Source organism: Petaurus breviceps, unplaced genomic scaffold, assembly GCF_028583685.1.
Source record: "Petaurus breviceps papuanus isolate PSGF00001 unplaced genomic scaffold, PetGlider_PUasm1.0 37, whole genome shotgun sequence".
NCBI lineage: Eukaryota > Metazoa > Chordata > Mammalia > Diprotodontia > Petauridae > Petaurus > Petaurus breviceps.
Window position 1 is genome coordinate 83064638 of NW_027186296.1, and position 26728 is coordinate 83091365.

Genomic DNA, 26728 nt, shown 5'->3' on the forward strand with positions numbered 1-26728 from the left:
AAACCTGTTTAAAAACTAATTTAGACACTTATTAGCTGAGTGACCCTGGGAAAATCACTTTGCCTTAAGTGTGTCTTTGATTTTTTCATCTTTCAAATGAGGATGACAAATAATATCAATTAACTAATAGGGTTGATGAAATGAAATGAGAAAATATATTTGAAGCAATTGGCAAACCTTAAAGCACTATATAAATGTATGTTTTTTTTTTTCTTTTTTGTTCTAATATACTTGGTGACTTCAGGTAAATAAATTTTCTTTGGTTTAATCTTATCCCATGTATTAAATGGGTCAAATAACAATAGCAATAAGAGTTATTCTTTTGTAAATGTGTAGGATTATTTAAAATATTTTTTGTGAATTTGTATTTAAATAGAGAAATTTAATATGTATTTTAAAATAACCAAATTAAACATAATTGATAAATTATATATCATAATTACATAAACATTCTACATCATGGTATGTAGTTATTATATATGTGTATGAAAACATTTGATATAGAGTAATTATATGCTATATATATATATTAATAATGTAGCAATTATCTGGGACATTTTAATGTTAGGAATTTCATTGGATATTAGCTAAAATATAGCATAAAGTAATATCCAATGAACTACTTAATTAAAAATCTACTAAATAATTAGTTCATATGTGGTTTTAAAAACAATTTTGTTAAAAATTGAATTTACAAACCGATAAAATTTTATTATAGAGTTAATGTTAACATAATTTCATTAAGAGCTTTAGTTTATGATCTCTTTAGTATACAGACCTAGTACTGGTATAGCAGGATCAAAAGGTATACACACTTTTATAGACCTTTGGGCATAGTTCCAAATTGCTCTTCAGAATAGGAGGATCAGTTTACAACTCCACCAACATTGCATTAAGTGTTCCAGTTTTGAAGGGTTTTTGGTTTTGGGTGAGGCAATTGGGGCTGAGTGACTTGCCCAGGGTAACACAACTAGTAAGTGCCAAATATCTGAAGTCAGGTTTGAACTTAGGTCCCCCTGAATCTAGGGCCAATGATGCATAAGGTCTCCCATGAACAACAGCAACAAAATATTTACAACTGCTCTTTTTGTGGTGCAAAATTGTGGAATGGCTGAACAAGTTGCGGCATATGAATGCAATGGAATACTATTGCGCTATTAAAAATGCTGAGTAGGCAGATAACAGAAATACCTGGAGAGACTTACAGCAGAACCAGGAGAAAATTGTACACAGTAACAGCAACATTGTGTAATGATCAACTTTGATATATACTTGGCTCTTCTCATCAACACAATGATTTAAGACAATTCCAAAAGACCCATAATAGAAAATGCTATCCACATCTAGAGAAAGAACTATAGAGTCTGAATACAGATCAATGGATATTATTTCCAAGGACCCTATTTCCAATTTTTTTTTCTTCCTCATGGCTTTTCCCTTTTGTTCTAATTCTTTTTTACAACATGACTAATGTAGAAATACGTTTAGTATAATTGTGCATGTATAGCCAATGTCAGATTGCTTGTTGTGTTGGGGACGAAGAAAGAGAGGGCAAGGGGAGGGAAAAAAAATTTGGAATTCAAAATCTTATAAAAAAGTAAATGAAAGAAGTTTTAGTTTATATAACAAAACAACCCATATTTACAGTATTTATATACCGCCATAAATAATATTTAGCATATTGAATAGATGTTTTGGTTATATAAACTCTAATCAAAATAAAATTATGAGAAACTCCATATGAATTATGATACGAAGAAATATTTTAAATAAATACATACTTCAACAAGAAAGTATCTTGCTCAAATTAAAAATTAACATCCTAGTAATTTCCATTCCATCTGAAATAGGTTGAGACAATGTTGTTGTTCCTCCCCCCAAAAAAAGAAAAAAAATTTCAAAATCATTCCTAAAAATGCTCACACACACACACACACACACACACACACACTCATTCACGCCACCACCACCACACACCAGAACCTCCAAAAGATTCTGGTTCTTTCTAAAATAGAGCTTGTAATCTCAAATTCTTCAAATCAGGATGAGCCCAGTTAAGATTTAATATCTGATTGATATAATGCTTACTGAGGAATAAAGCAGACATATGAAGACACCCTCTTTATTAATAATGCAGAAGACCTAGTTTCTTTAAAGAGCATTTTGTAGGGCAATGTCTATGCAACACTAAGTGAAAAGGTGAGTTGTTCAGTCACCTTGATCATGACAGGCTGCCAAATAGGATAATTCACATTCTAACACAGACCTGTTTTTGTGCCTAAATTATTTTGTTTGTATATCAATATTAAAGGCAACTAGGTGGCACAGTGAATAAAGTGCTGGGCTCAGAGTCAGAAAGACTCATCTTCATGAGTTCAAATTTGTTCTCAGATACTTGCTACCTGTGGGACCCTGGGCAAGTCAGTTAACCCTCTTTGCCTTAGTTTCTTGATCTGTGAAATGAGCTAGAGAAGGAAATGGCAAATCACTCCAATATCTTTGCCAAGAAAACCCCAAATAGGGTCACAAAGTATTGGCCATGACTGAAAAACAACAACAAATCAATATTAATCCAATTAAGTAGAAAACTCCTAAATCTTTGCTTCATATTTTTCTGTGTTGATCGGACTAAATATTAGGCAGTCAAAATTAAAAACTTATTTCAAATGATTTTTTTATTAGGTGTCTATAGTAAACACACAGGAGCTATGGCAGATGCAAGAAATGTTGGGAATACAAATGAGTGTTAGGTGTAAAAGCTAGTTAATCAATATGGTTAAGTCCCATTCTCACCCTCTCCCCCTGCTGGCTTTTATCCTTCAAACTTAGAGATGAGCATCTATCTGTGATGAACTAAAAGGGTACAGGTAATCTCATAAGTAAAGGGGGCATGTCTTTCAATTGGGTTTTCCATTTAGCTGGGCAGATCCATTTGCAAGAGCAACAGACATTTACCTCATTGAAAAGATTCCATTTTATACAAGGTTGGCACATTTCTGAGTTGACAGTTGTGGTAAGAGAGCAAATTATTGTTCACCTTCCTTGACCTTGACATTTATAGAACTGCTCTCACCCTTCCCTCCCCCCCTCCACCCAAATGCAACCTGATTAAGTTCCAGCTTCCCTGAAGTAGCTTCTTGGTTTGGAGTCATGAAAGGTCCTGTCAAAAAGTCCTCTCAGATTTGGGGGGGAGGGAGCCCAAGTTATTATGAGGGAGATCAGCTGTAGTCAAAGAAAGCACCATTGTATACTTTTTTTTTTTTTTAAGCAATCGGGGCTAAGTAACTTGCTCAAGGCTACAAGGCCAGTTATTTCTGGGTGTGGTGCTGAGTGTCTGAGCCCGGGATTCGATCTCCAGGTCGTCCCAACACTGGAGCCAGCGCTCCTACTCGCCGAGCCACCCGGCCTCCCCTAAGCAATTGGGGTTAAGTAACTTGCTCAAGGTTACACGGCCAGGTGTTTCTGGGTGGGTGCTAAGTGTCTGAGCCCGGGATTTGATCTCCAGGTCTTCTCAACACTGGAGCCGGTGCTCTTACTCGCTGTGCTACCTGGCCACCCCCATTGTATACTTGTTAATCTTGCTTGTGAAATTAAGCATCTGTGTTCCATGGGACCCTCAACCCCACCCAGACCTGAGGTTATCTTCCAAAGCCTCAGTCCCACTTGCATCATTCAGGGGTCTGTGAAGGGCAGTCCATGGATAGAAGGGGTGCCATGGGCTCAGTGTCAGTGGGCACCCTTTCATCACCCTCTAGATATACGGGGCCAAATGGATACCCTTAGAGTTGTCTGAACCATCACATATATTTTCCATCATACACTATCAGGTTCCTGGGGAAGAATGGAAGGTAAAAGATAGTTCTTCTCTAGTGACTATGAGGAAGGCAGATGGTACTTGGCAGCTTACAATGGATTACAAGAAGCTGAATGAAAACATCAGTCCTCTCTCTTCCTACAAGTGTTTCTGATTTCATCAATGTTATAGACTACACAGTCTAGGAATGAGGTGAATGGTATGGGGCTATCAAACTTGCCTTTGCCTTTCCTTCTATTTCTGTGACTGAAACTAGTCAGAATCAGATTTTTTTTTCATCTAGGAAGGAGTCCAATCATTGGTGTGCACCACTATATTCATAACAAATATGTTGACTGGACATTGGAGGCCACAGTAGCTGAGACCCTAGACCTGAAGTAGATTCTGGAAAAGTAGATCAAGTCCTCTTAATTGGTGGGCTTCATTTCCTTTGGAATGGTTCAGAGAACTTCTTGCCAGAAAACAGACTGGGAAATCAAGGGGGAGTGGGGAAGTATTGGGCTTTCTAACAGAATGGGGGAGATGTAATTGTTGTTTTATAACTTTGGTGGGCATGCATTTCCTTGGAAGATAGGACATCCTTTAGCTGACTTTGTGGTAATTCAAGGACACTGTATGAGGGTGAGGGAGAGGTCTTATTTAGGCACAAGGTTAGAAGGTAGAATGCTGTCTATAGTGGACTCTAAGGGGGCAAAGATTTTTTTTATTGTTTCCTTGATATAGTTTTGGGGGGACAGGGGAATTTTGGCAGGCAGTTGCTATATCCTGATAACTGTCTGACCAGATGCATTTCTTGATAGAATGGAAGGGAACAGTGTTCAGAGAAACTAAATGCCAATGTATCTATGTTGTGTAGCCTTGTTGTGTGAAAGCAAAGTGAACATCATTTTCTTCAATGTTTACAAATGCCCCATTTCATCCCGACATCAAACCTGAACTAAGAGGGCACTGACTTTAATAGGTACATGCCTATACCAACAGCCTAACAAAATCACACTTAGGGGGAGCTCAGAGGCCAGTTCATCAAAATAGACCCTAGACAAAAAATTGCCCTACAATATAGTCAACAAGGGAGATTGTTCAGGTGTTTTAGGGTAAGTCATCCAACTTCTCAATGTTCCTCTTAAGAAGGTATTTCCATGTATATAAATATATGTGTGTACTTTTGTGTGTGTGTAAAAATATATATATATATATATATATATATATATATCCTTTCTTTGGTGTCTTAGTATCTTCTACCTATTTTTTTCTAGCTCTGCCCTCTAGGACCATGCAAAGCTAAACAAATATTTATATTCATGGTAGCCTTTTAATGACTTGGAGGTTCCTGACTAAACATTTAGTTCTCCAGGCTAAATACCCCCTGCATTTGAGTATGATCTGGTAAGATCTTATACCTGTTCTCCATCCTGGTTACCTTCCTCTAGATACTCTCCAGGTTTTGTCGCCCTTTCTAAAATGTGGCACCAGAAATGAACATAATAGTACAGGTAAGGTCTGACCAAGGCACAGTCCAATGGAATTATCACCTGCCTAGTCTTAGCAGCTACATTTCTCAGGGCAGCCTAAGAGTATATTGGAATTTTGGAGGCTCCATTACATTCCTAGTGAATTTATGGCACACTATAATCCTCAGGTCTTTTTCAGCTTCATTGACTGAAGTCTGGTGAAGTCTCCTTATTTTATATTTGAGAAGCAATCTTTTTTTCTTTACACTAAGAAGACAACTTTACACTTATCTCTATCAAATTCATCTGGTCAGATTCATTGTGATAGTCTTGTCTGTCAAGATCTTTCGGGATCCTGAATTTATATAAAGACAACCTGTTGTTTATCCCCTCCCAGCTTTGGATCATATGAAAATTTAACAACTTTCCCATCTGTGCCTTTATATTAGTCATTAGTAAAATTGATAAATAGTTCAAGAGTAAGAATAGACATCTGAGGCTCTCCACTAGAGACCACTGCAGGTTCCCTACCTTTGGCCTAAGGTATCATCATGGACCACATAGTCAAGAGTGAATCAGAGACTTATGGCAGAGTGGGGCCTTAGAGGCCATCTAATTCAAGATATTTAGTTTATAGATGAGGAAACTGAGGTCCATAGAGTGTAATTGACTTGCCCAAGGCTAAGCCAATAGTAATTATCAGAGGTAGAAAACAAACCCCAGCCCTCTGAGCAATGTTGTACTGGTAAAGGTTAATAACAAACCAGAAAAACGGTCACCAAACCTTATACCCCACATATTTCTCAGATTAATCTTCATAATTAATGTTTTCCCCATCTCTTGCTTAAGTCTAGACAATCAACAAAACAATTAAACAAACTTGGAATGGTTGCTTTTTTCTGATTTTTTCAGATGAAAATTCTCACACAGAAATCACACAGAATGATCAGTTCTCTGCAGCTGGTTGGAGTTGGTTTCAGCACCCTCTGGCCTCTGCCTCAAAGTCCACTGCTTCTGCCATCACATCCCACTGCCTCAAATGATTACTGACACATCTTTGAGTTCAGTCATCTAACCACTGTTGAGCTCATCTCTGCGAATTTACCCAAAGAAGAACGTGAAAGACTTTGCAAAATTTTCTGACTAAAATCTGGCAAACTCTATCAACAGCATAGCCCTAATTTGCCAATCTAGCAACTTGGATCCAGAAGGAAACGAAGTTAGTGGGACAGATCTGGTCTTAACAAACTCATTTTGGCTTTTTCTGATTGACCCTTGTTTTCCAAAATGTTCACTAACTATCCCTTTAATAATAAATTCTAGGAGTTAGCCAGGAACAGAAGGTTCATAGATTTCATTTTCTTCACTTTTTTTTAAAATCAGCACAACATTTGCCCTTTTCCAACCCCGTGCTCTTCACAACCTTTCAAAGATCACTGAAATGGCTCAGCAATCACACCTGCCAGTTCTTTCAGTACCCAAGGATGAAGCTTATTTGGTCCCCCAGGTAAAGATTGTTTCATATCTCCCTCCCTGTCTTTGTATTGACTCCCATCATTGGCCTGCTCTTTGCAAACTATACATTGCTCTCCCTTGGCCACAACCAAAAATGAAGAAAGAAAATAAAATAATAAATAGTGGCCTCCCTGGGTTGGCATGCATCATTTCTTTATGAATGAAACATGCATAGTTTTTAAAAGATTAGAAGCAAATGGCTGGTTTTGTGTACAAAAGGGAGAGATAAAAGGGTTAGGGTAGAACAAGCAAGCCTTGAATGTCAGCTCAGGGAAATGTCAAACACCCCTTTTGATCTATTATACAATACAACAGATCCCTTTGGCCTTTCCAAATAATTTTCAGTAAAGACTATGCAAAAGTCCTGACATGTTAAATATTAATCAGGTTCTTCCTGAACTGGAGGATATAAAATTTCAACTTTTATGCCAGAAGGGACTCAAATCAGCAAGAAATGTTTGCTTCTTTGTGTACTTCATGTTTCATTTTAGATTTTTTTTCTTTTTTGTACATTAATTAAAAAGATTTGGAAAAAATAAATGGTCCTGAGCCTATTTCTGGTGACTACATAAAAGCAATACCACAGCCTTTGAGGGAGAGTAAGTAAAGTGGCTCTGCCATCCATTTATTATATGACTTCAACTACCTTAATACATCCTCTCTGGGATTCATTGTCCTTCTGTGTGAAATAGGGGAGAATATCTTTTTCAGTTCCTGAATTCTATGTTTTAATAGTCCTACCAGATACAACAAAAAGGAGAACTGCATTTAGTCTACTTGTTGTCTACTTTCTTCTTGCCTTTCTTGATCTTGGAAAGTAATACCAAAGGCACAGTCTCCATAGCCAAAGGATAGCAAATACTAAGTATACTGACTGGCTGTGTGGCTCTGGGTAAGTCATTTAATCCTGTTTGCTTCAGTTTCCTCATTTATAAAAAGAACTGGAGAAGCAATGGCAAACCACTTGAGTATCCTCACCAAAATGAGGTAACAAAAAATCAGTCATGACTGAAAAATAACTGAATAACAACAGCTAAGTGCACTTAGGAAATGAAGAAGGAGCCAGAGAATAACTAATTGAACTAATCTTGGAAGGTGAACTCCACAAGAACAGTGATTACAGTTTAAAGATCTGGAGAAAAGGCAAACCATGCTTAATATTGGCCTGCACAAAAAGCCCCTCAGGAAAGAGCCAATGGCTACTGATAAGCTAGGCTTCTTCTATTCATAGACTGAAGTTTCTGGAAGATGCTATCAACTAGAATTTTATTAATTAGCTAGAAAAAAACAGTCTTGAGAGAGAAGGGGGAGTTGCTGAAAACACAAGGAACAGTCTAAAGATTCTGTCTTTACTGAGAACAATGTGTGCTAAACTCTTCTGACAGCAAATAACAGAGACAGTAATTCTTTGAGTCTTTTTTTTTAAAGCTTTTTCTCCAACTGAGTGCAAGTTGTGTTTTTCATATTTTTTACTCCATCAAGATCCTGGGTACCACGAAAAAAAGGAAGGATAGCTAAGGTTGGTTGGGCAGGGGAGGGAAAACCATCGATAGATAAACAGTGGGTATATAAAGAACTTAGGCAGAATACAAATAAACTCAGGGGGGATTTAAGAGTGAAACTACAACATCAGCATTGATTTTTTTTAAGTACATTTGCATTATTCCTTCAAATACCACTCCCCCTCAACTTAAATTTTACCAAGCCCCTCTTTATAGGCACCTATTAAATCAACTTTTTTTTTTTCATTACAGACTGCTCCTACATAGCCAATAAACCACTCCTGACACCAACAAGCCCAAGGATTTATCATGCACTGGGGATTTGTGCCTTCTGAGACCCAACTCCATTGCCTCAGTTTTGGCAGTGGGATCCACTCAGTGCTGATTCTCTTGGCCCACCTCATCTATCACAGACCCAGGTGCTGGATCACTTCAGGAAAAGGAGAGAGAAAGATATTACTGAAAGGGGGCTTTTAGAATCTCTTGAATATTTGAGATTTTACATGTTATCAGATTATTGGGTTTCCAGTTTTGATTTTTATACTTTGTTCTTGTCCTTAATCCCAATGATATCTTTAATGTATTCCTTAAGTCATCTCACAAAGTAGCAAACACGGTGATCAAAGAACAAAACCCAGTTAAGAAAACAACCAACCAAAAAAAAAAAAATAAATGTGTGGTGTAGTAGGCAAGATTCTAAAATACAAATATCTAATAGGAAAGAATAAATATGTTTCTGGGAGAAAAATTACACAGATATCTGTGTGTGTGTGTGTGTGTGTGTGTGTGTGTACGTACATACTGGTATGTTCATGTAGTGAGTTGGAATTCAGGAGGTATTTAGAATTGATTTTAAAATCGGGGGGGGGGGAGGGGGATGGTTCAGATTTGTAGTTTCCTAGGAGTAGCTAATTCCCAGTGGGAGGAAATTATCCACCAAGAGCTCACTGCACCTTAGAGGTCGAGCGAGAGCTGAGACAAGGAAAGGTGTTTATTGTCTTACAGCCTATATGTATCAGAAATAGCACTTGACCTTGAACCCAGATCTTCCTGACTCCAAGGTTAGACTTTAACTCACTACATCTCTATAATAATAATGATAATCATAAACAACAAAACAAACAAAAAATCTATACAATCGTAATTCAGAATGTTTCTGTGTTTTGTTTTGTTTTTTCCTGGCTCTGATCTAGGCCCAGAATGTCTTCCGTCCTAATCTGTGCTTCATGGCTTCCCTGGTTTCCTTAATGATGTAGTTCAAATTTCACATTTTACAAAAAGCTTCCTCCTCCTCCCACTGAGAGTGTCTTCATACTGGGGTTATCTCCCATTTATACTATATACGTTTATATCATATAGTCCTTTGCACATTGTTTCTTCCATGAAAATATGAGTTCCCTTATGACAAGGGCTTTGTTTTTTCCTTTTTCTTTCTTTTTTATCTTCAGTGTTTAAACCACTTAAAAAATGATTGACTGACTAGGACTTTATAAGCCAGAATCCAAACTACAACATAAATACAAGTCTCCCTGTACAACTTCCCTGAAAATATATTCAGCTTATCTCAAAGCAGCCCATTACATTTTGGGACAATTCTAATGACTAAAAGTTGGAGTTCGTCCTTTGTGTTACCTGAAATCAGCATTAGTATATCTTACTCACTGGTACTATCTCTGCCCTCTGAGGCCAATAGGAAAAAATACAGTTCCTCTTTCACCTTACAGACTCAGATATCTGAAGACAGCAATCACATCCTCTCCTGTCTTCCCTTCTCAAGACTTGGTATCTCTGGTTTCACACAAAGTTCTTCAAATAGTCCGTTTTTAAGGATTTTCCCTGTACTGGTCCCTCCTCTTCTGGATATGTTCCGTCTATAAAATATCCCTTTTAAAATATAATCCCTGGAGATGAATGCAGCATTTGATAAGTGGGCAGACTGGGGCTGATTACAGTGGGACTATCACCTCCCTTTGTGGACATTATACTACTATTAATGTAATCTTAGATTTCATTCATTTTAAGGGCAGCCAAATCACCATTTTGGCTCATTCTGAACTAAAAGTCAATTAAAAGGTCCCCACCTCCCCACTGCCCCAGGAATAGCATATGGTCTGGTCACATCTCTGCCATTATACCCTTAAGGAATTGATTTTTTTTTTTAATTAAGTTCAGGAATTTATATTCATTCTTGTTAAATTTCACCTTGGACATTGATTCTGTTATTCAACTGACTGTAGGATTCTTCCCAAATGTGGGCTGATTGGTTGAGTGTATTCATGGTATTAATTCACTTGAGAGAAGCCCACTGGCAATGAAGGGTTAACATGACTACCAAAGTGATCTTGCTTATAATCAGAGAGCAGCCAAAGTCCTGAGAGTATCTGAGAGAACCCTAATAAATCTTCATGCTACACAATTAATAGTACTTTAACTTTCCATTTCCTTTTTTTTTCTCCTTAACTCCATTGATTGGGAGAGATATTCCCCAAATTAAAATGCCTACTTGCTTCTTCACTTTGTTTTGAGTATGTCCCTCTGGGTGCAAAATACATATTTCATAGTGATAAATTCACACTATAAGTAGAGAAATTGTACACAAATATACTGCTTTGTCAACTTTATTGATTTCCTCAAGATTGTAAAGACCTTCATTGTCCTACAATGTTTCTTCTATCTATCAGGATCTCAGAAATGACCCTGAAAGCCTCATTCATCAGCAGAGGAAGAAATTCTTCTTCTTAGGCTTATCATAAGTATTGTGACTTAAAGGGCCTTGGACCACCTCTGCTTCTGGGAAGGGAGTGGCCCACAATAATAGGTCCTCACTCAAAGAGCTGCTGATTCTCTGAAAACTGAGATCATCCAAGCTTTAAGAACAGCTAAAAGTCAATGATAAATGGCTTTTTTATTCCTTCCCCAGGTAATCTTGGAAAGTTCAACAACCTGATCAATTCTGCTATGTAGCTAAACCAAGTAGAATCCAAACTAGCCAGCTATGCTATTCCCTAAGAAATACAATAAATCCTGGTCAGATCATAGAAAGGCAAGGTGGGGCTGCATATGATCGTTTTATCTCATTTATCTTCTATCATTTATCTAAGTCATAAACCCAAAGGCTATATTGAAAACCACACAAAAAAAAAATACCATGATAGTCAATGCAACTATTATGGAAGCTTCATAAACACAAGGTTAGAAAGATCACATATTTCTAAATTTTACTTACCTTTCCATCATGAATCAACATTCCAAAAGAAAGTTCCTAGCTTCTCTAGAGTCCAGGAGTTAATTATTTAAAGACAAAAATTGTCTTTGCTAACCTAAAGGAGTTCTTCAAATTATGGATAAATTAGAATGGATAATTAATGGGGTAAGGATCAGTTCATGGATGATAGTTTTCTAATCAGCTGTCAAGAGAAAGTTAGGTATGTCTGAAGCATATACCTAAACTTAGCAGGTCATCATCATAGAATGCAGCTCCTATGATTTCTTACAAAAATCAACAATAACAACAACAAAACATTTGATGCTTCTGTGAGAATAAAACAATGTGATCGATGAGTCTCATTGACCGACCGAATTTAATACCGTTTCTTTTTATAGAGATACAGAATGACAATGAGTAGAGAAATGGCCACAAAACCCAGACAACCTATATTTAAATCTTGCCTCTGACAAATACTGGCTGTGTGACTCTAAACAAGTCATTACCTTTTAAGACTTTAGGTCAGTTTCTAAGACTCTAAGTTGCAGAGAACGTGCTGATTTACATTAATAGACTGAGTTTGTTCACCTAGGAGATCTCTATGCTAGTGAAATCACAAGGCCATACATTGGCTCTTTATTTAATGACATTTATCTGTATAGAAAAAAATTCTATAGCTCAAATTTCATAATGTTAGTTTATACTAAAACTGGGAAGCTGTACCCCATGCCTCCAACCACCAATCACTACCCTTAGTCAAGTGGACTTCTGTGATATGAGGGGCAATGACATGGGAGAAATATTTTACTGGTTCCACTTAACCAAGAGATCAGGGGAAAAAAGAGGAAAAAGGTAAAAGTTTCAAAGAGAAAAATGTAAGCTACACATCAGGAAAAATGGAAAAATTAGACCCCTTAAAAATAAAATGGAATTACTCAAGAGTCTGTAGTTACCCTCTCAATGGAGTCTTTTGGGCAAAATCTGGATGTGCCTGAGTTCAACCTGATGGATAGCCTCTGACTTCCTTTCTAACTCAGAGATTCTGTGATTTAAAGACCCAGATATCCTTGAGACAAGTACTACTCAGAAATATATATGTGCACTCTCCAATACATACAAAGGCTATAAAAATGAACTCACTTCTTCAACGGAGCTCCAATACTCTTATGTTAAGTGTCCAAGCTGAACAAAGTTTAGGTAAGAAAACTCAAACCTGCCTTGGGAAGATAGGTCCACTTAAATTCTTATTAAACTATTTACTTCGTGTTAGGGGAGATGCAGGGACATCTGATGAAAAGAACTCACATCTTCTTCACTGAGGCTTGTCAGGTCTCATTATGATCATTGTGACTAACTATCCTAAGTCCTGAGAAGAGAAACATAAGCACCACACTCCCGGAGATTCACATTCCATGGCTGCCTTTCTGAAATGGTAATGATTCACCCATTCCCTTGTCCTCTAACAGTCTCAGCTGCTGATAGAAAAATTATTCTGTGTCAGATATTTTTTACATTGTCTTTGCATCTCTAATTCCCAGGTTCACCATAATGGATTTTTAGGAAGCTAGGAAGGTTAGCCAGCCAAGACAGGAGTCACATCATAAATAAGGAACAATCTGAAAATATAGTCTCTTACCTTGCGCTTATTGGTAGGGCAGACATAGAGATAGCTCAAAATTGTCTTCAGACCGACTTTATCATTCAGCTTCTCATAGGTTGTCCCATAATCTGTTGACCTATAATTCAAAGGAAGCATTAATGAGTGCAGAAGCTCACGTCATTTGGCTGCTTATCAATGTAATGCATGTTTTACATAGCAGGATGGCTCTCAAGAGGTTTCTGAATGATTCATGTGGTATATAATGATGTTTAATTATGTACACAGTAGCATCATGTGAGTGGTTAACATTTGCATTTAAATTGGATTGGTAAAAATTAAAACTCAATCTTTCTACTGCTCTTTAATGTATCCATATAACATAAAGAATATGATTAATTCAAAAGAAAAAAGAGTTTACCATGTCCGTTGTATTTGCTAGAAATCAGATGTGATCCTTGATTACTAGGTTATAGAGAGAAGGTATACTCTTCTGTATCTTCAGAACCCTCTGAGAGATGGTTATTTGGGCGAATAGACAAGTCAGTTACTTAAGTTGTTTATCCACTATTAAATTGCAGAGAATATGGAGGGCCAAGATCTCTAAAGGTCACACAGTCCATTTCAACTACATTGAAAAATGGAGTAATAGTCTTACAGCTAGAGGTGCTCCCACAGTCATCTAGTTTGACCCCGTCATTTTGCAGATGTTGAAACTGAGGCCTAGAAGGAAATCACTTCCATAAAGCCACGTAGGTAGTTACTGACACCAATCTCAATCCCAGATGTATATCTATTGGGAATAAGAGAGACTTAAAGATCTTCCTCAGTAACCTATTCTAGTTTGTTTTGTTTTAAAATCCTTATAGCTGGAAGAAAGATTTTTCTTGATTATCAGTAAATTCTTTTTCATTTCTAGTATAATGGAATATTAAGCTAGAAAGGCCTGCATCATTTCATCCTGTTCTCATTTGGCAGATAAAAAACTTAATCTCCAAGAGGTTAGTGATTTGTCCAAGATCACACAGCTAATAAGTGGTGAGGAAGGATTTGAACCATATCATCAGACTCCAAATCTAGCTGTCTTTGCATGACACCTTAAAGAATATTTTGGACTTGCCCTAAGCATGGATGAAAACTTATTGGTTAGCATCTACTTTATTCTTAAAGACTCATACTTATGTTCTTGAGTAAAATAGTCTCCATTCCTCAATGTTTGGTTAAATTAGGAAGAGCATAATGGTAAACAGTGATATCCATTTCTGATGGTGGTGAGAGATGTGATATCCTCAAACCACAATAAAAGCAGTGTGGTGTACTGGGAAGAAATTTGAAGTGAGAAGACTTCCATGCAAATATGAGCTTACTTTTCACCTGTATAACTGTAATACCTTCAAATCATTCTGTCTTCCAATTCTTTCCCTGTCTAATCAAGTCTCCACTCAACTACCAAAGTGATTTTTCTAAAGTATGGGGCTGACCTTGTCACCCCTCTACTCAATAAAGCCCAGTGGCTCACTATTCTCTCATGGAGCAACTGTTGTTCTTCATTTGTTTGTCATGTCCTACTCTCCATGACCCCATTTGGGGTTTCCTTGGCAAAGACACTGGAGTGCTTTGCCATTTCCTTCTCCATGTCATTTTATAGATGAGGCAAACAGGGTTAGTGACTGATCCAAACACTGACCCAGACACAACCACTAAGTGTCTAAAGCTGGATTTGAACTCATGAAAATGAGTCTTCTGGTCTCTAATGTAAACTCTGTCTACTGAGTCACCTAGGAGCCCCCATGGAGCAACTACAAATGCTAAAATGTATTTGATATTTAAAACTCTTCATAGCTTAACCTCCTTCTAAATCCTCCAGCCTTCTTAGACAATATTCCTCTCTACACACTTACAGTCTAACTATGCCTCATTGATCCTTGCACATGACATTTCATCTCCCAAAGGCATAACTGTACACGTGTACAGACACACACACACACACACACATACCCCATGATGCCTGGTGTTCTCTACTTCCTCTCTTCTGCCTCTTAAAATCACTAGATTCCTTCAAGACTCAGTTCAAATGCCACCCTCTGTAGGAAGTCCCTCTGTAGGTCCCCACACCCTTCCCCATGAGCTAATAGAACCGTGGCCTCTAAAATTACCTTCCATCTGCTTTGTATCTTACACACAGCTATTTCTTCACAAATCGTCTCCCCTCTAGAGTGGGAACACCCAGAGCATAAACATTGTTTTTGTCTTTCTTTGTATGCTAAGTACTTAACAAATATTTGGTGACTAGCAGAGTCTTAAGCGTCTCCATCTATAAAATGGGGATATGATACATATACAATGTACCTCACATGGTTCTTTTTTGGAAGAAGGGCCATGCATGTGTATGCACGTGTATGTGTGTGTGTGTGTGTACATACGTACACATATGCATGCATACAAATATAGTGCATTATTTGTAAAACACGAGGAATTATATACATAAATGTTATTAAGTCATTCAAGTTTATATCATTATCAAACATTTATTGAGTGGGTGAGATACACTTCTAAGTGCTAGAGACAAAAGGAGATACTAGATTCCCCAAAGAGTATATGATCTAGTGGAAGAGATAGGTTATTCCCACTTAAATAAAAATGTATCTGGGGCAGCTAGGTGGCACGATGAAGAAAGCTCTGGCCCTGGAGTCAAGAGGACCTGATTTCAAATTCTGCCTCAGACACTTAACACAATACTAGCTGTGTGACCTTGGACAAGTCACTTAACCCCAATTGCCCTACCTTCCCCCCTCCAAAAAGAAAAAAAATATCCAAGTCAAATCAATAAAACATTTATTAAGTACCTAAGCTGTGGTAGAACCTATACTGAGACAAAGAAAAGGGAGATAATGCAAAGGCCAAAAAGAATCCCTGCCCTTACACCGGTAACAATACAAAGCAGATGTTTTTGTTTTTGTTTGCTTGTTTTAAGTACTAAATGAATGGTACAAACAATAAATACCATTGAACTTAAGAGGAAAGAGAGGTAGGTACACCTAGTACAATGTGGTGAAATTCAGAACTAGCTGGATGGCTGCACTCAACACAGACAGGTAGTTATTTACCCTCCAGTGCCAACTTAGACAGGGATGTCCAATATCAAGATCTCAGGAATCTCTATCTAACCCTGTGCTCTTGGAAATTTCTATCAATAGCTTAGATAAATCTAATCATATAATCTATTAAGTATTTAATAGAAACTGTGGCACTGGGGATAGAAAAACAAGATTAAAAAAAGTCTGTCTTCAGAGAGTTTACATTTTAACTGGATGGGAGAGGACAGTACAACATAGCAGTTAAGGTACAATAATTTGAGGGGGAACAGAAGACATGGTATATTTTTGTTTGTTTGTTTTTTGGAGGGGGGAATTCAAGGCAGTTGGGGGCAAGTGACTTGCCCAAAGTCACACAGCTAGTAAGTGTATCAAGTATCTGAGGCAGAATTTGAATTCAGGTCCTCCTGACCCCAGGCCTGTGCTCTATTTAACATGTCACCTAGCTTCCCCATATACATACATACATTATCTATCTATCTATCTATCTGTCTATCTATCTATCTATCTATCTATCTATCTATCTATCTATCCATTTTTTTCAAATAAATATATGACTCAAAGCTAAAAAGGATAGTGAACAGTGTAGAAGACAGAAACAAGCTCCAATAGGATTTTAACCAGCAGGCACATTGGCCTGAATATACCAACCATTAGAGCTCGGCACTCGACTTTTATCTCATTGAGAGAAGTCCTCAAGCAGGAAACTCCTTAATATTAAATAGAATATTAATGAATGTTAAGTTTTACACTTGGACTCCAGCAATCAATCTCATAAGTACAAAATGAGGGATAAATCAATTGCATTTTCTTAGAAAAAAGGCTCAATTTACTACAGGCTCAATATGAATCAATAATATGATGTGACAGTCCAAATAGTCAATGAGCTCTTCAGCTACATTAACAGAGGCCGAGTGTGAAGGCTTAGTTAGTTCATTGTCAGGGCACAACAGATTTAGAGCTGGCAAAGACTTGGGAGGCCACTTATTTCAAAGCTCTCATTTTACAAATGATGAAATGAAGGGCTAAAGAGTTTATATGACTTACTCAGAGTCCTGCAGGTAGTGAGGAAGAGAAATGATATTTGAACCCAGGTTCTCTGATGACAAATATGGTACTCTTTTTACTAAGCCACACTGCTTTTGATCAGACTACACTAAAATACTTGTATTCAGTCCTGCAGCCAGGAGGGGGAAGGGCCTCAAGTTCATGTCCCATGATGAGTAATTGAGAAGAATGTTTTTTTTTATCCTAAAGAATGTAAGACTCAATTGGGGACATGATAGTAGTTTTCATATATTTGAAAGGTTGTCCTGTCTAAGAGGAATTAAGACTTTAAGTGTCTTTCAACAAAAAGTAATGGGGAAAAAAAGAAAGAATTGAAGAAAGACATTTAGGCTTGATAAAACAAAAAATTTCTTAACAATCAGAATTGAAAGAGATGGAATGGGTTGTTTCAGAGGTTAGTGAGTTCTACCACACCAGCTATCTTCACACAGAGGCTAGAGAGTCATTTATCATTCCTATTATAGAAGATTCAGGCTGAGCTAGTTGAGTTTAGAATTACTGCTATCTTTGAGATTTTGTGATTACATCATCACAGACAAAAGCCTAACACAGTCATGGTACTAAATCTAAGACTCTACAGATCCACAGATATGTGTAGTGCCTTTCATTCTGGGGTGCTATCAGGGAATTTGGCCAGTTAGGTGATTCAGTGGATAGAACACTGGGATTGGAATCAAGAAGACTTGTCATCTTGAGTTCAAATCGAGACTTGTACACTTACTAGCTGTGTGACCCTGGACAAGTCACTTAACCCAGTTTCCCTCAGTTTCCTCATCTGTTTAAATGAACAGGAGAAGGAAATGGAAAACTATTCCAGCATCTTCACCAAGAAAACTCCAAATGGTCTCACAAGGAGTTAGAAACCACTGAAAAATGACTGAACAGCAACAAAAACAAATCAGGGAACTTATTTTACTGTATTTTTTAAAAGCAAAAATTTTTTATTATATAACTTATTATTAAAGACATCAAAACTTTGCTAATATTAAACCAAATACAATATTTTATATATTGTCTCTCACCCAACCAATCCCATCCATTATCATATCCTGTCATCTCTATCTTCACTACATCTTCTCTCCACTCACACAGCCACAACCGTACTTCAGGCCCTCATCTAGACTGTTGAAATTGCTTTCCAGTTGGTCTCCTGATCTCCCTCCATTCTCATTTCAACTCTTAAAGTTGTTGTTGTTGTCATTTTTTTCTTTTTGTTTGTTTGTTTTCCCCTCATGTATGAATCTGATCATGTCACCTCCCTCCTCAATAAACTCCAGTGGATTCTTGTTACTTTAAGAATCAAGTATAGAGGTCCTCTGGTATTTGAAGCTCTTTACAACCTGACCCTTTCCTATCCTTTCAGTTTTCTTATATTTTGCTATCTTTCATGAGCTCTATAATCAAATTACACAGGTCTCCTTGCTGTTCCTCACAACACCCCATTTCCTATCTCTGTACCTTTGCATTGACCATTCCCCATTCCTCAGATACTCTCCCTCCTTGCCTCTCCTTCTTAGTTTCTATGGCTTCCTACTTATCTCAAATACCATCTTCTAGCTTTTAGTTTTGTTTTTCCCTTCTGAGTTTATTGTCCACCTCCTTTATCTTAAGTTATTTACATGTGGTCTTTCACATTAAAATGTGAGCTCCTTGAGCAAAGAGATTGGGTTTTTGCCTTACTTTGTATCTCCAGTGCTTAGCAGATTGCTTCTTATATAGGAAATACTCAACTCAACAGAAGTTTATTGACCAATTTACTGACTGTACCAAAAAACTGTAAGAGTGTTTTGTTGGGTTTTGTTTTTGTTTTTGTTTTTTGCCATTTTAGGGGAACCAGAAGGAGATAGAATGGTGTGTCTGGAAACACATGGCCCACTCTGTATGAATTCCCATGAGTAAGAAACAGATTAGTAGAGGGGAGAAGAAAGGCATTCTCTGAAGGAGGAATGCTATAAATACACACATGTGAATAAGCATGGCATTTTCAGGCACAGTGAACAAACCAGTCTGGCCTGGCACAAGGACAAGAAGTGATGGGAAGTAATGGGAGATGAGTTTTGGACAGAACTCCTGTGGTTGAGGTGTTTGTCTGAAATGTCATGTTCTCTATAGACTTCATCTCTTCTTTTTTATTGTGATTCTGACTTTATTATTATTTTTAAATCTTCACCTATTCCTGGAAAGCACAACTAAATTACTGACCTAATTTACATTACTGCCTTTGTGCTAACATCATATGACTATATTGTTCTTCCTTATAACATTATGCATCTATGAATCCTGTTTCCAGAATGCCTCTTTCATTAGCCTTTATGTGATCATTGAAGTCTTGGTATCTCAACATCCTGAGAATAACAATACAAGACATGAACTGTGGGGAATTATTGTGCCTGCTGAAGGTACCATTTAGCTCTGCCTCAGCAACAAACAAATATCAAAGAACAAAGGCGGACAAATAAAATTAAAAAGTACTAACACACTTGGAATCGAGCTAGGTAGATAAATGTATCAATTATTTTAAGTTTCCTGCTGTTAAGGACCTAGTCTCTATCACCTCTGAGGGGCAGCATGTAAATAGCACTGGAAATTGAATCAGACTCAACCCCAGAGTTTCAAATTTTCCATCTTTAGGGGAAAAAGGAAGGGGAAAGAAAGGAATAAGCTTTTATATAATGCCTACTGTATGCCAGGCTCTGTGCTCAGAACTTTACAAATATTATCTCATTGAATCTCCATTACAACCTGAATTTTACAACTAGAGAAATTCAATAAAGCAGAGATTACGTATTTTGCTCAGGGTCACACAGCCAGTAAGTATCAGAGGCCAGATTTGAACTCAAGTTTTCCTAACTCTAGTCCCTGTGTTCTACCCATTGTACCACCTACTACCTTCCATTTTAAAACTCTGATAAAGCTTGTACTCAGAAGCCTAACTACCTTAGGAAAAATTTTGCTTTGCCCCAATGTGTTAAGACACTTTCACATGGGGACTGCCATCCCTAGCTCTCACCTCATGGTCTTTCTATTGGACCATGCATGTATGCATGGAAAACACCCTATAGGGTCCCTCCTCCCATCCTGTTCCCATAGTTTCCCTCTTACAGAATCATCCTCCTCCTCATTTCAGGGGGAGGGATAAAGCAAGGATCAAAGCACCCCTTGAATGACACCCTTTCATGTGACAGTTATACCTGTGGCCAGACCATTCTTTTCATGTCAACCTCTTTTGCAAGATGAAAATATTCTTCTGTATGGGTTTGTTTGGTCTCTCTACCTCAAAGTATAGTTGGAAGGAAAATTGTTATAAAATGTGACATGGCAACAAGTCATTATTGATCTGGTAGTACAATTTGGTCATCTTCTACCCTTAATGGTGTCTAACACAATGCCTTCATTACTGAACTAAATCAAATAAACATTTACAATTCACAAGCAAAGGCACTTAGAAATTGGTCCTTAAGCTACCAGCTGTCATAAAGAAGAAAAAAGAAACAAAGTACTGAAAACATATATAATGATACATATATATTTTTTCCCACTAAAACAAAAGCTTTCTTGAATTCTAAATTTGTATCATTTTTCACCATTCTGAAGCAAATGTTTTTTGTTGTTTCAGGTTTTATTTACAGGTCAAATTATCTACAGAAGGAAAAATGGTGCTTCTGTCAACACCTAATAAAGGTGCCAGTAAGAGCCAACAGCTTTAAAAATAAGCATTTCAGGCAAATAAATATTCAAGTGATCAAAGCAAAACTTACCTGTGTCTGCTTTTATCCTTAAGCCATGCCTACCTCTTCTTATAAGATTGCTTCAAAAGGGGGCCTTCAAAATCTAATAAAGGTAACATTGCTGAGCACTGATTCAACAAGTATTCACCAGCCACCTACAACGGGCTCCTTAATGGGCTAAGTATTATGGGGGATGCAATAGATTTATAACTGACGGTCTCTGCCCTCTGAAAGTGCTGGTCTCTTTGGGAAGAGGAAACCACTCACATGAAAAGCTGTTCCAAGGCAGTATGTATAGAAATGCCCCCAAAGCATGTACAGACAGTGAATGAAATAAGACGTCTCTCATTCATCTAGTTTTGCCTCTCATCTTAAAAACTGCATTAATATCATCTAGCGTTACTGTGAAAATACTGAAAGCCAATTTATTGCAAGTTAGCTTTTTCTGCAGAGCCCTCTAGTTTGAGGATAACATGATAATGTAAGGTCAAAACTCCAGGTCACTGAAACACAGGAATTTTTCAGGGATATTTAAAATTTGGATTCTACTTAATATTCCCCTCTATTCTCCTGGTAGACAGTACCCTACAGTGACTCTTATTAGAAACTCTTTAGCTAGATTCACTTTTCTCTTACTCCTTTCTTCTTATTCCTGTTGATATCCTTGGTCCAGTGCCTAATATAGCATATGATATAAGTTCTCAAACTAAAGTTCTTTCACCAAAAGCTATCTAGGGGGTCTCTTTCAAACACAGAAGATAGCACCTTCTCTCCCACCACTACTATTAAAATACTGTCAAACTTTATTTTATCGCATTTTAAAGGACTCTTTCCACAGGGCTTCCAGAATGTTTTATATGTATCTTGGTACAAGATTTTAAACACCTTAGCCTCTTTTAATAGTATGCAATCTCAGCAGTGTTGGCTGAACACTTAGGCCAAGTTGGTACTGGTGAACTGCATAAAGTCTCCTGTGTCTTTCCTCTCAACATCTTTATCTGCCCCACACAAACTGATGAGATCATGTTAACAATCCCCGTGCTCTAAGGGAAAGTGATGCTACTGGTTTTCCTCCCTAAGGTATTCAGGCAATCTCAGAGAAGGTTTTCTAGCTATGAACTAAATCAGTCTCACAGTATATCCTGAGGGTAGAAGTAAGCACTTTAGTGAGGCATGATCCATGTTACAAGGACGTCAAGTAACTTTGACAAGGTCACAGAGCCCAGAGGGTCACTCTGGGGAGTGGTGGAGCTGTTCCCAATGGAGAGCACATTAGAATATTACCCAAATAAAACCCAATGACATATTCCGGCAGCAGAATATCAGTCACCTCCAAATCAAGCAGCTGTGACTTTTGTGTTTTGTTTCATTTCTAAAATCATTAAGAACGGCACTTTCATTGCTGCTAGTTCATTTGGCAGAATAAAAATAGCTGCCGATGCCAAGGATGCATTGGCTGAATCCTTGGCTCTGCTGCTTAATAACTTAGGACACACGAGGTTAAAGCAGCTAGAATAATTTAGGGTTTGTAAAATGTTTGCTAGTGAGTCGACATTTAAATAACTTCATTATCATTCACTGACAGCTTTTTTAACCTGTCTGAGCCATTGATATTTCTATTACCGTGTTATAACAAACCTCAAATGTTCCAAATACAGTCACCGGATTCCATTAGTCTACCTACTGTCAAGAAAAGATCTCCTAATCCATTTCTTGCAATATCTGGGGAATATAACAGGCAATCTACATCAAATGGTGATGCAGAGCTGAAGGAAATTGTCTCCTGCTTTCTAAGGATTTTGTGCTGGAATGCTTTGGCCTGTCAGCTTAAATGTATAATTTAAACATGTGGCTAAGACACTGTGCTGCTTCCTGAGCCATCTGATGCTTCATGAATTCCCACACTGTGCAGTTTAACATGCAAAATGAGCTCAAGAATCTGAAAAGGATTCTTTCCGATAGAGGAAGTTTGGCACATGTGGACAGAGCACACTGGGATGCCAAAGGCCATAGATTTGGTTATCATCAGCTCACAGAATTTCAGAGTCGGAAGGGACCTCAGTGACCATCTGGTCCCACCATTAACTGAAAAAGAATTGCCTCTATAACATACCTTACAAGTGGTCATCTAGCTTTTATGTGAAGATATCTGAAAAGAAAAAAAAAATTCTACATTCTGGGGTAGCCACTTCCTCTTTGAGATAGTTCTAATTGTTTAAAAAAAAAAGTGTGGGGGGGATAACTAAAGTCATATCTGCCTCTTTATAACTTAGGTATAATGATTGCAGATCTAAAAGGGATTTCGGAAGCTATCAAGTCCAACTGCCTCATTTTACAGATGAGAAAACTGAAGCCCCAGGAGGTGAAGGGATTTACCCAAGGTCATATACGTATCAGGAGTGAGATTTGAACTCAAGTCTTCTGACTCCACAGACTTCTCTTTTCCTTGTACTTCATCACTGACAAATGCCAATGACTGTTTCTACCTCTTTCCTCATGGGATAAGTAAAATAAGTCTAACCCTTCTTCTAGGTGACAGACTTTCAAATACTTGAAGAAACCTGTCATTCAGCCTTTCCCCAAATATTTTCTCTTTCAAGCTGAAAATCTCCATTTCCTTCAACCAACATATGGCATAAAATGCGAAGGCATCTTGGATGTCATTCATAAAGTCTGCTTAATGTCCTTCCTCAAGTGTGGTGTCCGGAATTAAAGACAGTAGTCCAGCTGTGTTCTGACTATAGTAAAGTAACAATGGGACTCTCATTTTCTTGTTAATAATTTCTTAATGCAGTCCAAGGTTTCATTCTTTTTAAATTATCTTTAGGTAGAGCTTATACTATAAGTCATGATTACTCCAACAGAGAAAATATAAAACAGAATTTACCCAGGTCCTTTGACATTATCATTAGTTAATTTAGGGTGAATACGGCAGCTATTGGCAGGATTCCTTATAAGTTTACTTTCTGTTCAGTCATTTCAGTTGTGTTGAACTCTTCATGACCCCATCTGAAGTTTTCTTGGCAGATACTGGAGTGGATTTCTATTTCGTGCTCCAGCTCATTTTACAGACAAGGAAACTGAGGCAAATGGGGTTGAGTGACTTGCCCAGGGTCAAATAACTGTCAGACTGGATTTGAACACAGGTCTTTCTGACTCTAGGCCCACCACTATGTCACTTAGCTACCTTCTTAGTAACTAAAGGTAGGTATTTACAAGGGTTTTGCCATAAGGAATTCCATTTTCAAAAATCTATTTTTGTCTTCTCTCAATCCCCAATAATATATGCATATGGATAGCATTTAAGTTTAACAATGTGCTTTAAATATATTATCTAACTTGGTCCTTAAAATAAAACTCTATAAGGTAGCATTACTCCTGTTAGACAAATGTTTTCCAAAGGCATTTGCCATGGTTTTTTGAAGGATGTTGTAGCAGCAAGCACCCCAAGCGTCCTCAGGGTTTGCAGCTACCACAGGTTCTTGGATCTGCTTTGTTAAAGGAAAGCAACTCAAAATGGGTTAACAAGCTTACTTTAATCAGTCAGACATATATCGTTTACCTTGTTCAGGAGAAAAGGTCAGCACCCTGAACCTCAAAGTATACAGGCATAATTATCAAGACAGAAACATCAAGTAGACAGATTTCCAAACTGTCCAACCATTACATCCATACCCAGTCAACATCTGGGTTTCCACATTCTGGGTTTTTCAAAGCCGGGGGACTCTCAACAACGGCTTCCCAGAATTCAGATCAAATCACAGAACACTTCTCAAAGTGAGTCCCAAAACAAAGCTACACATCAGTGCTTATATAGCCTTCTCCTGGCTCAGAGAATGTAACAACCTTTTTGACCCACTGGCCAATCAAAAAGTATCTACTGAAAAACAAGCCTCCCTCCCCAGGCTTCTGGTGCACTTTAGCCTAGGGGCAGGGAAGATCTTTAAAATTTACATTCGCATTACAGATGTACAGTGAAGAGTCCTGTTATCTATTTCTACCACTACCGAATGACTTTAATCTGTCTTCTAAGTGTATGCATCTTTCTCTTAGAGAAGAAGGTGGGGTTTGAGGAACAATTCTCCACACTCCATAGTGTTAGGGAAAACTAAGGGTTCCTAAAGCAAACAGAAGCAAGGCTTCAATTAGGGAATGGGGTGAGAAAAGGGATCTGACATGGAGGAGAGATAACCCTAACAACGAGGGAACATAGAAGAATATTACATAGTGGAGAAAGGAAAATAATTGCTGCCCAACTGTAGCTTAAAAACAGGTCTGAAGCTCTCAAACATAAAATAAAGGAGAGAGCTGGGTTCTCTCAAGAGGAAAGAGCTACTTGTCCTTTCAAGAGAGAGAGAGAGAGTAGTTCCAAAGAAGCTATCAAGGAAGGCTATCCAGGAAGAGCCAGGACAAAAAGACAGTAGCTATAATCACTGATTCGCTTAAATACAGGTACTTAGGTAGTTATTTGTCTACCTATTAAAATAAAAAGAGATCAGTTTGGCTATTGAGATTGTTGAATTCGAGGCAGAAAAGAGAATTTCCCAAGAATTATCAAATAGATGACAATTATCCACTTTTAGTGATTTGTGTGGACATAAATGACACTGCCATAAGGAACCTAAAGGGTCTTGCCAATGATTGAGAAATTTTGGGTAAGAAATTAGACTACAGGGTACCAAGTTATATTTTCTTCACTGTTGCCCATTATTGGCAAAAAATACAGAAGAAGGGGTGGCCAGGTAGCACAGCGAGTAAGAGCACCGGCTCCAGTGTCGGGATGACGTGTGGATCGAATCCAGGCTCAGACACTTATTACCCACCCACAAACAGCTGGCCATATAACCTTGAGCAAGTTACTTAACCCCAGTTGCTTAGGGGCGGCCAGGTGGCTCAGCGAGTAAGAGCACTGGCTGCAATGTCAGGATGCCCTGGGGATCAAATCCAGGCTCAGATACTTAGCACCACACCCAGAAATAACTGGCCATGTAACCTTGAGCAAGTTACTTAACCCTGACTGCTTTAATAAAAAAAAAATACAGAAGAAAAAAACTGATTTGGGAAATTAACATCTGGACGAGAATGGGATTTAGATTTTGGGATACCAGCACATGATATAAAGTTGACAGTTCCTGACCAGAGAAAGAGTATACCTAACATAGTATAACCAGAATTTGGGGTAACTTGCAAGTATAATCAAAAAAGATTTTAAAATAAAGAGAACAGGGAATGGAAAAGGCTGCCTATGTATATCCTATAATTAGATACTATAGAGAATAGACAGAAAGGAAGAACTGAGAAACCCTGAAACTCACAGGAGACAAAATTAAGGAAATGAATGAACATTAAAACCTATGGCCTTATGTGCCTATACACAGATGTTCAAAGTTAAAAAATAAAAAACCCAAGAAGACATAGAGGGTGACCTATGACTTCATCAGTATCAATGAGACTTATTGGCACAAAACCAATGACTGTACTATGGCTCTGAATGGAAACACCTTATTCAAAATAAACAGGATGGGCGTAAGGGGGAAAAGAGTAGTATAGTACCTTACACTAAAAAGGTAAACACATGCTAAAACTAATTGGAACTTGATTGGTGAAACAACATAGAGAGTGGGGAAAAAAAGGAAGAGACCCATGGACTAAAATGCTTTAAAGGAGGCAAGTCCAAGAGAGATGGGAGATATTGAAGAATTAAATTCTGCAGACACAGAGGGACAAAATTCCAGGGAGGATGGAAAATTGGA

The 26728-nt window shown here is 37.7% G+C and overlaps 1 protein-coding gene across 3 annotated transcripts in view; it reads right to left on the reverse strand.

Moving 5' to 3' along the window:
* SORCS1 (sortilin related VPS10 domain containing receptor 1) overlaps positions 1–26728 on the reverse strand; it is a 711184-nt gene that overhangs the window by 322481 nt on the left and 361975 nt on the right. For all 3 annotated transcript variants that reach the window (XM_069098910.1, XM_069098911.1, XM_069098909.1), the window contains exon 3: positions 13124–13223. In XM_069098910.1, coding sequence (XP_068955011.1) covers positions 13124–13223 — 100 coding nt within the window. The remainder of the gene's footprint in view (positions 1–13123; positions 13224–26728) is intronic.